General features: G+C 39.9%; 1 protein-coding gene across 2 annotated transcripts in view; it reads left to right on the plus strand.

The window, feature by feature from the left end:
• SRL (sarcalumenin) overlaps positions 1-12,921 on the plus strand; it is a 38,187-nt gene extending 25,266 nt beyond the window's left edge. Inside the window, exons 2-8 of one of the 2 annotated variants that reach the window (XM_069734471.1) lie at positions 3,640-4,983; positions 5,967-6,068; positions 7,046-7,141; positions 9,514-9,549; positions 10,564-10,680; positions 10,773-11,006; positions 11,084-12,921. In XM_069734471.1, the coding sequence (XP_069590572.1) occupies positions 3,640-4,983; positions 5,967-6,068; positions 7,046-7,141; positions 9,514-9,549; positions 10,564-10,680; positions 10,773-11,006; positions 11,084-11,889 (2,735 nt within the window). In that variant the 3' untranslated portion in view covers positions 11,890-12,921. The remainder of the gene's footprint in view (positions 1-3,639; positions 4,984-5,966; positions 6,069-7,045; positions 7,142-9,513; positions 9,550-10,563; positions 10,681-10,772; positions 11,007-11,083) is intronic. The other variant, XM_069734473.1, reaches the window with a different exon arrangement.
• Positions 12,922-13,871: the final 950 nt, after the last annotated feature.

The following is a 13,871-nucleotide window of genomic DNA, read 5'->3' on the forward strand; positions in this document are numbered from 1 at the left end:
TTATTATCCTCTTCCAAATGAAGACTTGGCCAATAATTAAGGTATAAGAACTTTTTTAAGACCCCAATTTACATTAGACAAACTTCGATATTGGCGAATCTTCAAAAGTCTAATGTATGGAGGCCTCCAAACTCTCTCCCGAAAGATGATGTCGGGGGAGAGAAGGATCGCTCAAGTCTAATTTCCGACAGCCAATACTATCGTCCTCCGAAAACTCTGACAGTGGCTCTCTCAATGAGAACACAGGAGCCCTCTCCCGAGCGATGGGCTCCTGTGTACGAGGGGATGGAAGAAATAGCCAACAGATATCTATTCTGAATGAAGGGCTTTAGGATCTCCCCAAACATTGGCTACATTATAGGCTTGTAGTCTCCCATCCCTTCTTCAAGTCTGGTAATTAAAGAGATTGTTCAGTACTAACGTATCGATGAATATGCAATAAGTGGGGGTGCGACACTTAGGACTCGCCATCAACCAGAGTTATTGTAAACTCTGTAAATTGTAAAAAATACATTTGATTCATAAACCACAATTAAATAATAGGTCATTTTCCGATGATACAGTCCCTTTAAGATTCCATAGTAATGACTACTGACATAATAAATTCAAAAGTTGTCCATGTTCATTTGCTAACAGGCTGAAGAACAGGTTCAGCACCCGACCCGACCAGCTCATTGTCCATCAGCTCGTGGTCACCATTAATGATGGTGGCATGCGGCACCTGCGCCATACGCTTGATAACTGCAGCTTCAGGCCAAGCTGAAACTAGAAAAGCTCTTTGATGCTGGTGGCATAGGAACAGTGCGGTCCAGTCCTTACATTTTATTTTCATGGAAAGGTAAAAGGATTCTAAATGGTTCCACTAAATGGAATGTAGATCAGTTTAGGGATCTATGGAGATCATAGTGTGTGCAGTGGGATCCCAGCTGGGGGGGGGAGTTCTGGTTGTTACTACATCTAGAAGGGTAGAAATATGTGAGATAGACAGGGGCGTAACTGCAACAGGTGCAAGGGTTGCAATCGCACCCGGGCCCTGGAGCCGAGGGGGCCCTAAAAGTCCCTTTGGCCTAAAGAAAGACTATTGCTATTAAAGATTTAAAATATTTGGGGGCCCTGTTGGAGCTTTCGTATTGGGGACCATGAGTTTCAAGTTACAACACTGGAGATAGACAATTTGACTACATGTCTTTGCCACCTGGCACATGAAACAGAATATCATGGTGTTTTTTCACAGCTTTTTATTTTAGATAAACAGATATCAATAGATAATAGATCGATTGATAAATAGATAATTCATATTATTTGATAGGTAGACAGATAATATCAGTGATAGATAGATATGTAGATAGATAGATAATAGATGGATAATAGATAGATGATTGATAGATAGATAGATAGATAGATAGATAGATAGATAGATAGATAGATAGATAGATAATAGATAAATAGATAATAGATGGATATATAAATAGGTAGATGAATAATAGATAGATAATAGATAGCTGGATGATAGATAGATAGATAGATAGATAGATAGATAGATAGATAGATAGATAGATAGATAGATGATAGATAGATAATAGATAGATAGATGATAGATAATAGACAGATAATAGATAGATGATAGATGGATAATAGCTAGATGATAGATATTAGATAGATAATAGATATATAAATAGATAGATGATAGATATATAGATAATAGATAGATGATAGATAATAGATAGATAATAGATAGATGATAGATAATAGATATTATCAGATTGATAGTAACGTGCTCTGAGTTGCATGAACCTATGGAAGTCTATAGGGTAATAAGGCGGCTGAATGATTGTGACATGAAATGATTGGAGACAATACTGATGGGTCAGGACCTGATCTGAAATAGCTGCATAGATGAATCTCACTGCTGTCCCCACGGAAATTCCTGGCACCTCGCACATTGCACACGGGGCAAACTCTGGACAACGTAGCACATTTCAGATGTATTTTTACCTCCGTAAAGGGCAGATACCTCTTTGCGAGTTTTTCTCACTGCTGTAGTCTAACTATGGTGAGGATATACAGCAATGGCTTCTGTTCTGTCTGCAATAATCAAATATTCCAAAATAAAATCTGCAACTGGAAAAACAATACTTTTTATTCTATATAACCCCCTCCCAAATCTTAGTGGGAACCAGCGATATATGGAACCATTATACACCAGCAGGGCTGCAGGCCGTGTACTGGGACATCAAGCATATGTTCCACATTACTATCATCTATCTTTCTTATATCTATCTAGCTCAATATAAAATAAATTTGTTGTGACACCAGTGGTACAAATAGAGGGTACAGGCCTCAAGACAATTACCAAATGTCCATGAAATATCATCCAAGAATTACTCATGGTTGGTGATTATACTGGAGCTGCCAGCAGAGGATCTTGATGTTTTGCCCAGCTACGTTCAGCGTGACAGAATCTTCCTCAGACGACCATTAATAACCTTATTGATAGCAGCCGAGGCTGTAAGTGCACAGGAATTCTCATGCTCTATACTCATTAAATCCAGATGTTTGTGGTATTTTATTTCCATTTTTTCATCATCATTTACATATCAATCTATCATTTACATATCATTAACATGTCTGTCTGCCCTGTAATTTCCATAATTCCTTCACTTTTCCTTCTTGGTTGTAGTTCAATGTCAAGTGTATTTATCTATCTATCTATTATCTATCATCTATCTATAATCTCTCTATTATCTATCTATTATCTGTCTATTATATCTATCTATCTATCTATTATCTATCTTATATATCTATTTTCTATTATCTATCTATTATCTATCTATTATCTGTCTATTATCTGTCTATTATATATATCTATCTATTATCTATCTTATATATCTATTTTCTATGATCTATCTATTATCTGTCTATTATCTATCTATCTATTATCTATCTATGATCTATCTTTCTATTATCTCTCATCTATCTATTTATTATCTCTCTATTATCTATCTATTTATTATCTATCTATCTATCTATCTATCTATCTATCTATCTATCTATCTATCTATCATCTATCTATTATCTATCTGTCTATCATCTATCTATCTATTGTTATTCCTTCTAGAACCTTGTAAATACATTTGTTGTTACCAGTTGGGGGCGTGTCCATTCATTGTCTCATATTGTCCAATCAGTGCTGACCATATTGAACTGTGCAGGAACACACCCCCTTGATAAGGGTAATAGTAATACCAGTTGTCAATTTGTTTGTACATTTCTAGGGGGAATAACAGAGTAATGGCACTATGTAGAGTTATAAGAAACTATGCAATAGAATTGTTATTTCATGGGAAATACAAATATTTATTAAAACAGATATGTCAGGAGAGTTGACAGGACCCCTTCAAGTGTCTCTACTGATCCACTAGTTTTTGCAAGCTTTGAAATTCTTAGCTCAGCCCCTTACATGAGATATGAGAAAGATAATCTGGTACAATTTATCAATATAGAGGATCCGAAAGATTAAGATGAAGAGGGCTTGGCAAGATAACTCAATACCTGCCACTTTCCAGCTTTTATAATTGTATGACTATGACCCCCTGAACCCAGTGATCGGATGACACTGACTGATCGTCTTCTGTTTAGAATTTCAAGTCTCTTCCCCTGATGTCTCCGAGGATGTTGGACCCCTTGCTGATGGACAGACAGGAGCAGTGGACACCAGCTTGGATGACAAGTCTCTTTATGTGGACCATGTTCATCGAGAGAAAAATCTTCTATTCTCCTATAATGAAGGCCTTGAGGCAGAAACACATGAAATAAAGAAACAGGATTGTGGACCGACTGGGGAGAGGCAAGAAAAGCAAAATATTACTCCAGGCACATCTCTCTGTGATCCTGTTGAGATAGAAGAAGATGGAGGAAAGGAACATGATGTTGAAGAAGGCCAAGACGCGACCATGGATAAAGAACCTGGACAAGGAGTTATTGATGATGTTGAAGATGAGGGCATCATTCAAGAGGTTGTTCCAGAGAATGAGAATGAAGCAGCAGAAGACTTTCCTGGAACAGCAGTAGAAAGCAAACCTATTGAAACCAAGTTATTTCTTGAAGTCAAGGAAGAAACAGATGGAGGATCAGAAGATGATGTCACGAATGTAGCAGAAGAAGAGAATACTGAAAAATTAGATACAGAAGAAGAAGAACAAGAAGAATTACATGATAACAATGGCTTACACGAGCCAGAAGAAGAGCAAGAACTAGCAGTAGAACCAAAGTTGGATGCCAAGACCAATGCAAATGTGGGAGATTCTTCTGAAGATGAAGAAGAGGTTGGAGAACCAGAAGTAGATGCTGAGACTGATGTAAATGGAGATGGTTCTGTAAATGGAGATGATTTTTTAAATGAAGAGGATGAAGAGCCAGAGGTAGTTTCTGGGACTGATAAAGATGGGGGTGGTTCTACTGAAGAACAGCACGAAGAGGATGAAGAACCAGGGGTAGATGCAGAGACTGATGGAAATGGAGGTGCGTCTTTGGAAGAAGAGGAAGAAGAATCTGAAGACCAAGAGGTAGATGCTGAAACTGACAAAAATGAGGCTGATTCTTCTAAAGGACAACAATATGAGGAAGAAGAACTAGAGGAAGAGGCTGAGACTCACGTGAATGAAGGAGAACTTTTAGAAGAAGAGCCAGAAGAGGCAGAAGAATCACAGATAGATGCTGATGGTGTTATAAATATAGGAGAACCTTCCGAAGAAAAGAAAGAAGATACAAATGTTGATGGGAACACTGAGACTCTATCAGAGGAACCAGAAGGAGAAATATCAAATACAGAAGTGAATATACAAGAAAAGGTTTCAGAAGACAAAGCAGAAGCTGGTGAATCAGAGAATGATGAGAAAAGATTTCTGGATGAAAATACAGAAACGTTATCTACTAAACAATCCGAGAAGCAAGCTCCAAAGTCTGAATCAACAAGACTAAAAGGTAGACATTCCAATAATCTTACTGGACCTTCACCAGCAAATTACGTTTCTGAATCTTATCGCTCTTTTTTACACATAAACCAGTTGAGCTTTTCCGATTCATTGCTTTTACTTTTAGATATCTAATTAAATTAACCTTTTACCGGTTGATCTGCTAAGGAACGGGGCAAGAAGTATTCTTGTAGGGACATGGTTCAAGGTGTGATTCTCATGGGTCAAACTTTTACAACACAGAAAAAAAAATAGCTAAGGGGCTTAGATTCCTTCTTCTAAGGGGTCTTCTTTAAGAGATTTATGATGTATTCTAGTATTGGGTTCCATGTAGTACAAAAGCTTGTTTTTAACCTCATGGACTCTTGAGGAACCTGACTTCACTGTGGAATCAGACTTTAGGGTGGTCTGATCTTGTGAAGTTAATGGGGTATAGAATGTAGTGATTACGGTAAAGTTGACGCAGACATTCTGCTGCAAGTTCTCCAAAAACATCACTTGCAGTTCTCCTTAGAACTTTCTGCGCGCTAATCACTGTCACCTCCTAGCTCAGTAATGGGACCATCTGTATTCACTGAAGACGGATTTTACCCATGAATTGAGAATTTTTGAGAGTGAAAGATCAGTCCAGGAGGAGAAAGAAATGGGTTTCTCTAATAAGAAATATTACAAAGTTTCTTGTTTTCATGTGTATGATTGATTTATGAAAAACAATTATGCGACAGTTCCTATTTAAGGTCACACCACAGGATGGAGGTCTGGACCTAAACCTCCCCCTACTTGATGCCCTTGTCGCCTCTGCATGCCGCACCACCCGGGGCACATGCCCTAAGACTACCCCTAGCTATACCCCTCTATGGCTATAAATTGCTTCCTGACAGCATTTCCTAATACGTACAGGTTCATGTAACCAAATTATATCCTCTGTCCTGCCTTATATAGCGATTTCTATTGATTTGATGACTTATTAACCATTCATATTCTTTCTTATAGATGACGTGGAAGAAGATGTGGAAGAATTCCCGAGAAGGGACCGGAGCCACATAGACAGCACCTTAAAGCTCACAGAAGAGAAACCGACAGATGATTATTCAGGTAGCCACATATTTGTAATATTGGGCTACATTACATAGAGCAAAATCCAAGATCCAAAATATTGGGGTATTTAATCTTTCTCTTGTTCTGACTGTGTATGCCCCCAAAAATGGGCCAAAAAACAATCCCCTTATAATATAATTTTGTCCTAAAAACAACATTCATCAGTGACCCGACTGCTAAATGAAGTGGTAGTTCGCCACACCACACCATTCATATAGGGAAATTTTGGAATCCCCATTTTTGGATTCGGAGGGGTCCCAACAGTCATACATTTAATATATGAAAAGAGCTGTATGATCACCCTTTCATTCACCGTCTATGAGAGCGGTGGGCACATTTGCACATTTTTGCTCCCAAGGAGCTGTATGCTGACCTAAAAATATGATTAGTGGGGGTCTGGCAGTTGGAACCCCCACCAATCCTAAGAATACGGCTACCATGTTAAATTAGTTCCCACTTTCCAGACAGTAAATTGTGCCACTCCTTGTACATGGGAGCACAAGACCACAATTCTCAGTAATGGTGGGTGACCTACTGGTCAGACCCCCACTGATCATACATTTATAACCTTTTCTGTGGATGGGTGATAAATGCTGTTTATGGGACAACCACTTGTATTTGTGATAGGGTTAATGTCACCCTTTACATTTTGCTATAGGGTTCTATATGGGAAGTTTATAGAAGAGAGGATACCCAATTGCAAACACCAAAATTGGCCCATTTTATAGCGCTAGGTGTTGCCACTTAGAAAACAAGGGGGCAGCTTTTGTTTCCCTCTTCTCACCCTTTCCATAAGGATTTGGGCCAAATACCCCAGGAGGAGGGTGTACTACCCATGCTCTCACTACGTAGTAGATCGGCGGATGGTACCAACTAGGGAGAGGCTTCCTCATCATACAGCCCATAGCAATCCCTCAGCAGAAGCCCCATTACTTGTCCTCGCTTCTCACTGCTCTGTTTCTCCTCTTTTCCAGTGGCACTGCAGAGACTCAGGAAAATCTACCACTCTTCTATCAAACCCCTGGAACTGTCCTATAAATACAACGAGCTGAGACAGTATGAGATCACAGGTGAGCGGGGTGATATGAGTGTGCCATGAATATCCCTGACAGAAGACAGATAGGAAGCACCAGGGTAAATGTAGGAACTCCAAAACAAGAGATCCCGGTGATCCTATTGGGATCTATGAACCATCATTGAAAGCGGAACTCTAAGTTCTAGATTAATGGCTTCTATGGTTCCAGCCACGGTCTCACAAGTACATGTTCAGCCTCTATCCCAAAGGTGTTATTTCTATCGTAATAGGGACATTGAAGGATCCATCCACATCTTAAAGGGGTTCTATCATTTGCTAAAAATACGTATTTTTTTTAACCTGGTGTAAATGCTGCTCTTTTCCTGAATCCAGCGATGTTTTTCTTTTGTTCCTGCTCCTCTCTGTTCCTGAGATATGGCCTCTTCTTCCCTTCATATAAATCTAGTCTTCGGCGCTAAGTGGTGTGGTCTCCAGCGCTTCTCTATGGGCGTCGTCTTGAAGGCCACGCCCTATTAGATAAAATACTATTATTACACATAGGGAAAAGTAGGCAATATCTCAGGAATGGAGAGGCACAGCAACAAAAAAAAAACAACGCCGGATTCAGGAGAACAGCGGCATTTTCACCTGGTAGAAAAGATGAGACATTTATGGGAAATGGCAGGTTCTCTTTAAAGGGGTTATCTTAAGGTTTCTTTAATGGACACCTACATTTTGACCCTCTCAACCATATGCAATTAATACCACGTATATAAGTAAGTTTAATGGCTCATGAAATGGGTAAGGTATTAAAAGAAAATCCTGTTAGGGACCATTGAGTAGTTACTATGGTGTTAAATATTTTCTGTTTCGGGGTATTCCTACCTCTGGGACCTCCACCTTGAGACTGTAGCTCCATCTTATACTTATGTAAACGGAAAGGTGGCTGCGCATGCGCGGCTTTCTCCATACACTTCAATTAAGAGTTTCAAAAACAGCAATGCAAGCGTGCACAACTATTTTCGAAAGTGAACAGAAAGAGACAGGCATGACTGACACCGTTACACTTGCAAAGTTCCGTTTTTAAGATAGATGCAGGTCCAGAGAAGGGACTTACATCTATCAGGCATTTATGGCATATTTTATGGAACACCCCTTTAAATTTTTAATTTTACATGCATTGATCAAACTAACAGTATATTGTGCTAAGAAACTGCACTAATTAATAGCGTCTAACCACATGCAATGACCCCATATATATATATTGGGAAACAACTATGTCCTACGTATTGGGGACTGTATATGGGGGGAGGGGGATGTGGACAAATGTCATCAGCTACATAGTTATTCCCACTACCAGAATGCTCAGAGAGAGAATATGACTGCCCCAATAAGAACCTGGCACCCCAAATTTGCATGACTGCATGTTTCCATATTGCCCCTTGGATACTTAAAAGGGTTTTCCATGTTTGTGATATTGACGGCCCCATCGATCAGCTGCTTTCAGCTTCGGAGGCAGCAGAATGGAAGCGAAACAGCACAACTGTGTACACTGTGTAGTTGCCATTAGCGAGAAATGCAGTTTGGTTCCTATTCAAGTGAATAGCAGTTGAGCTGAATTTTTTGGCAATGACCATTACATGGTGTGCGGAGCTGTGCTGTTCTGGCTCCTCCAGACCACCCATCCTCATCTGAAATGGATGGCCTATCCTGAAGATAGGCCATCGATACCCTAAATCTGAACAACCCCTTTAAATGCATATCATTGCATGTAATCAGTGGCATAGATTTAGGGGGGTGCAAAAGTAGCAGTCACTCCTGGGTCCTGGTGCCGTGGGACACCCAAAGGCCACTCTGCTATGCAAGAACTGATGAAGAAGGTTACAAATTTTGGAATCTGACCCTTTTTAACTTTCTGAGAATCCATAGAAACATGTTAGAAGAACATAACATTGGTGTTCATCAGCAGAGACTCCTTACAAGTTCCCAGAGCTGCTGAAGATCTCATTAAGACCTTATTTTTGAATATATATTTTGAAAGTAGTCTGAGCTCTTCTTTTTGCAAAGTTCTTAAAATCCCCTGCAGAGAAACAGATAGATTATAAAAAGTCTGAGTTTCTGTTTCGCCACTAGGGGGAGCTTTGGAGCTTCTTGCATACTGTGATGTACAAACTGTATGTAGTTAGCCCTTTAGCTCCCCCTAGTGGTGAAAAATACACTAGTCAGAGGCTTCACAGCATGAAGTCCTATTGATTTTAAACTATATTTACTATGAGGATAAGGTTAACTACGGTAGTTTTTATTGCACTGGATGATAGCGCTGCACCGTGTCCTCCATGCCTCCCACTTGCATCTGCCATAGGGCCCAGCTTTCCCTTGTCTTGTGATTAAATGTTGACATTTCGTTTCCCTCCCATCTGCTAACAGCTTATCATGGACGTAGCCTTGCTGACTCGGCCGCAGGTGGGTAGAACTGCCTAAGGTGCCTGTGTCCTGCCTGGCCTTTTCAGCTTGCGTGTCTGCTTCCTATAACACAGGCCTGAATTCATCCCACCTGCATACTCATCCGCCAGCTTCTGACAAGCCGTGTAATGTATGACCGCCACACCACTAATACGCCACTAATATATAGCTTTATGCAGGTTGAAAATATTATGTACTGATGAATGGACATTATGCAAGGAGAAGCAGGGCTCCATGATTGGATTGCGAGATGGGACTGTATTGGTCTGGCATTTGGAAAATTGTGTTGGAATACTAAAGTGCTTTGAAATGAATCTGTTCTGTGTCGACAAATCCCAAAACGCGTGGTGCAAGATGATCCACTTTGAAAAAAAAAACATGATTTTGTGATACTCTGCCGGGAGACATTTATGCTATAAGTTTATGTATGTGGCCGCCCAGTGGTTGTAATGTGAACTGCAGTCAACGTGGGTTATTGGTATAATCTACTGAATGTGTATTGTGATAAATATTTAATTTAACTTATATTATAAAGCAGAAAATGTATTTTCATCCTCTCACATCTAATAGTGTTCAATAGAAACTCTGCAATACTTAATTTTGCCTGTGGTGGCGCTGTTGTGGGAGGGAATTGGTATCTTCCGACCAGGTTTTTCTATATATTGCAGCTGATTGATGGGTGTTTAAGCTACAGGGTTTATCAGAAAAGGATTTTTATGCCTTAAAGTAATTGGCCAAAGTGGACAACCCCTTTAAGTCTATTTATTAACACTATATTGACCTCAACAGTGCAGTCAATAAACCTATCTGACTAGATAATCATTTTTCAAAAACCTCCCGAGTATTTTTTTTAAAATCTAATGCACATCTTTTCGCATCGGCTTTATTGGCTAATTACTTCCTCTTCTCCTTCTCTTCCGTCTCTTTGTCTTCTTAATCTTCTTCTATTGTTTCTTATTTTGATGACAAAATCCATAATAAAATTTTAATGTAATTTTGTAATTATTATTATAGATGGTGAGATCACATCTAAACCAATGGTGTTGTTTTTGGGACCGTGGAGTGTTGGCAAGTCCACCATGATCAACTACCTCTTGGGGTTGGATGAAACCCCCCATCAATTGTATACAGGTAACAATGGAGTCATTTTCAGAACATACGTACATTTTTCATGACCATCCTTCCATTATAAAGATTGTGCTCTTCTTACTAACTCTTTGTAGGTGCTGAACCCACAACTTCTGAATTTACCGTCCTCATGCATGGTCCAAAGTTGAAGACCATTGAGGGCATCGTGATGGCAGCTGACAGCGCTCGTTCCTTCTCTCCGCTGGAGAAATTTGGGCAGAACTTTTTGGAGAAGTTGATTGGCATTGAGATTCCTCATAAACTTTTGGAAAGAGTAACATTTGTGGATACCCCTGGTATCATTGAGAACCGAAAACAACAAGAAAGAGGTATGTATGATAAGAAGAAATCTTGAGGTGGCACCATAAATTCTCTTGAGCTTCATTACCTTAATTTTCCTTCTCAGGTTATCCATTCAATGATGTATGCCAATGGTTCATTGACCGAGCTGATCTCATTTTCGTTGTATTTGACCCAACCAAACTAGACGTGGGTCTGGAGTTGGAGATGCTCTTCAGGCAGCTGAAAGGACGCGAGTCTCAAATCCGCATCATCCTAAACAAGGCCGATAGCTTGGCCACCCAAGAACTTATGAGGGTATACGGTGCTCTTTTCTGGAGTTTGGCACCTCTTATCAATGTTACCGAGCCACCTAGAGTCTATGTTAGCTCTTTTTGGCCAGAAGACTATCATCCCGAAACACACAAAGAATTATTCCTTAAGGAAGAAATTTCCCTTCTGGAAGATCTTACTCAAGTCATCGAGAACCGACTTGAAAACAAAATAGCCTTTATTCGTCAGCATGCTATCAGAGTCCGTATTCATGCATTGCTGGTTGACCGATACCTTCATACCTACAAGGACAAGATGACATTCTTTAGTGATGGAGAACTTGTATTCAAGGACATATTAGAAGATCCTGATAAATTTTTTATCTTCAAGTCCATCTTGGCTAAAACCAACGTCAGCAAATTTGATCTTCCCAACCGCGAGGCCTACAAAGATTTCTTTGGAGTAAACCCTATTACAAGCTTCAAGCTTCTGTCCCAACAATGCTCCTACATGGGTGGCTGCTTCCTGGAGAAGATCGAAAAGGCCATAACACATGAGCTTCCAGATCTCCTAGGTGGCATCAGTAAAAAACCTTCAGGCCTCAATTGTGATGTGACCGGTTGTGGAGAAGCACCAAAGAACCGTTATAAAAAACATTAACTAATCTCCAGCGTAACCCACTTCTCATATTTAATAAAAAGTCAAATAAAAAAAAAACAGTATCAACGCCGTAAAAAAAAGGTCTTACAACCTTTTGGTGATGGATGTTGCCTGTTTGGGAAACCCTTGCAGGCCATTCTACTTACAGTATGTTGTCAAGGTGTGTCACAGAGATGATGCTCAAAACAATCCTTCTGTTCTAGAGGGACTGGTGGTCACTCTGGTGCCGAAGGAAGGAATAATGTGCAAGACAGCTAATGGAGCCTTCCCAAATAGTTGATTAGATTATTTTGAGATAACATTGCAGAGAACTGCTCTTCCACCCTTATTCTAGCTCGTACTACGACGGTCCTTCCCTTCCCTTGGTCCAAGAGAAGAAGGAATGAGAAAATGAGTTAGGTCTACAAGGAATTTTAGTTCACTGCAAAGTTCTCTGATGTATTGTGTGTAATGATAATCTGTCTTGTAATGTGGCAAGGTAGTAGCCATGTTACATCATGTCTAGGTCAATGAGGTACCTTATAGAGTCCACTTTCAAAGCCAAGACCATAGTGGTTGGACCATCAGTCCATTGTATGCGATATTGGTGGTAGTGCCAACTGGTCAACCCCATAAGAGCTACCAGCACTGGCTTAACCGAACCATGGTACAAAAGTGGACATGACCATTAACGGAGAGGCTCAACCTATGTTAATTCTGTTACTATAGAATCCACCATGGTTAGATATTCCAAAACCGCATCCTCAGCAAAGTCACTTAAGGCAGACGAGACGTAGGGATCATGACGATGAGTTGGCCAATAATCTTCCGAAATATTGTATAATGTTACGTCGATCATGGCAAAATCTGAAATGACGGCAGGTACTTATTTTATACTGTCTTGAATATTCCTTTGGAATATTTGCCACGGTTAGAAAAAGTCTTTGGATTTTCCATTGTGTTGTATTTGATAGATGTTTTACTTTTACCCGTCCGGTTGGACATCAGTCCATGTGATATTTGTCAAGAATTTAATAAAACATGACGACGGTGTTGACTTGTTCGGATCTTCTCGGAAAGTCTGGTCTGTGTGATTCACTATGATATCTAAAAAAAAAAAAATCACCGAGAGGCAAACACATTCGTCAGTAGATTTTGTGGTTGTCACCATCTGCTTCTAGTTATAGGTCGAACAGATACAGGTATTTTGTAGAACCAGCTCCGACAATCCCGATGTACCAGGAGTCAGTTTTCTGGGGAAGGGTGGATAAACATATAGATATGCAGAATTCCAGTGTGGAATACCAGGAGGCCCTAAACCAGAAAGAAGGGAAAACAGAAAGTGTAGATACGTTGGACCTGTCTTCAACGCAAGAAGCAGCCATTTTTGTGTGCTACACCCATCAGATAGGAACAAGAGGCTTCCTAAATATTACTTCTAGTTTACAGCCAGGAGGAAATGGTGAAGATATATGTAAGTCCTGGGAGCCAGTCGTCCACCTTTTTAAAGAATTCAGGGAACTAAGGCATCCAGTTGACCTCCTGTTATCAAGACCATCATCTTGGCACATGTATTAGGAAGTTTGATCTGCTGTACAGTACGCTGCCTCACTGTGGTACACAGACTTGTCTTGGTTTCTCCTTATAAGGCAGCAGGAAGTGAAACATAGAAAACAAAAAGGTAAATGAGCGGGAATGAGAAGTGTAATCCGTTGCGTAATGAGAAGTTAAAAGAGTATCTAAAACTTTTATTTATTTTTATCATTTTGTCCAATGTGGAAAGTTAGGACACTTTACAGATCACTTTATTAGAGGATTTGTTCATTCTTGTCAAAAGAAAAATAAATATTTGCCTTCCATTGATATCAGAATGTACTCCTTCGGAGGATGGATGCTGGTGGTTAAAGGATCAGCAACTTTCACTGCCAACATCTGTACTCCAAATGATATGAATGCAGAAAAAGGCATGAAAATAAACTGGGGAACAGCCGGGGTTTGGAAGC

The sequence above is a fragment of the Ranitomeya imitator genome, chromosome 7 (genome assembly GCF_032444005.1).
Source record: "Ranitomeya imitator isolate aRanImi1 chromosome 7, aRanImi1.pri, whole genome shotgun sequence".
Classification (NCBI taxonomy): Eukaryota; Metazoa; Chordata; class Amphibia; order Anura; family Dendrobatidae; genus Ranitomeya; species Ranitomeya imitator.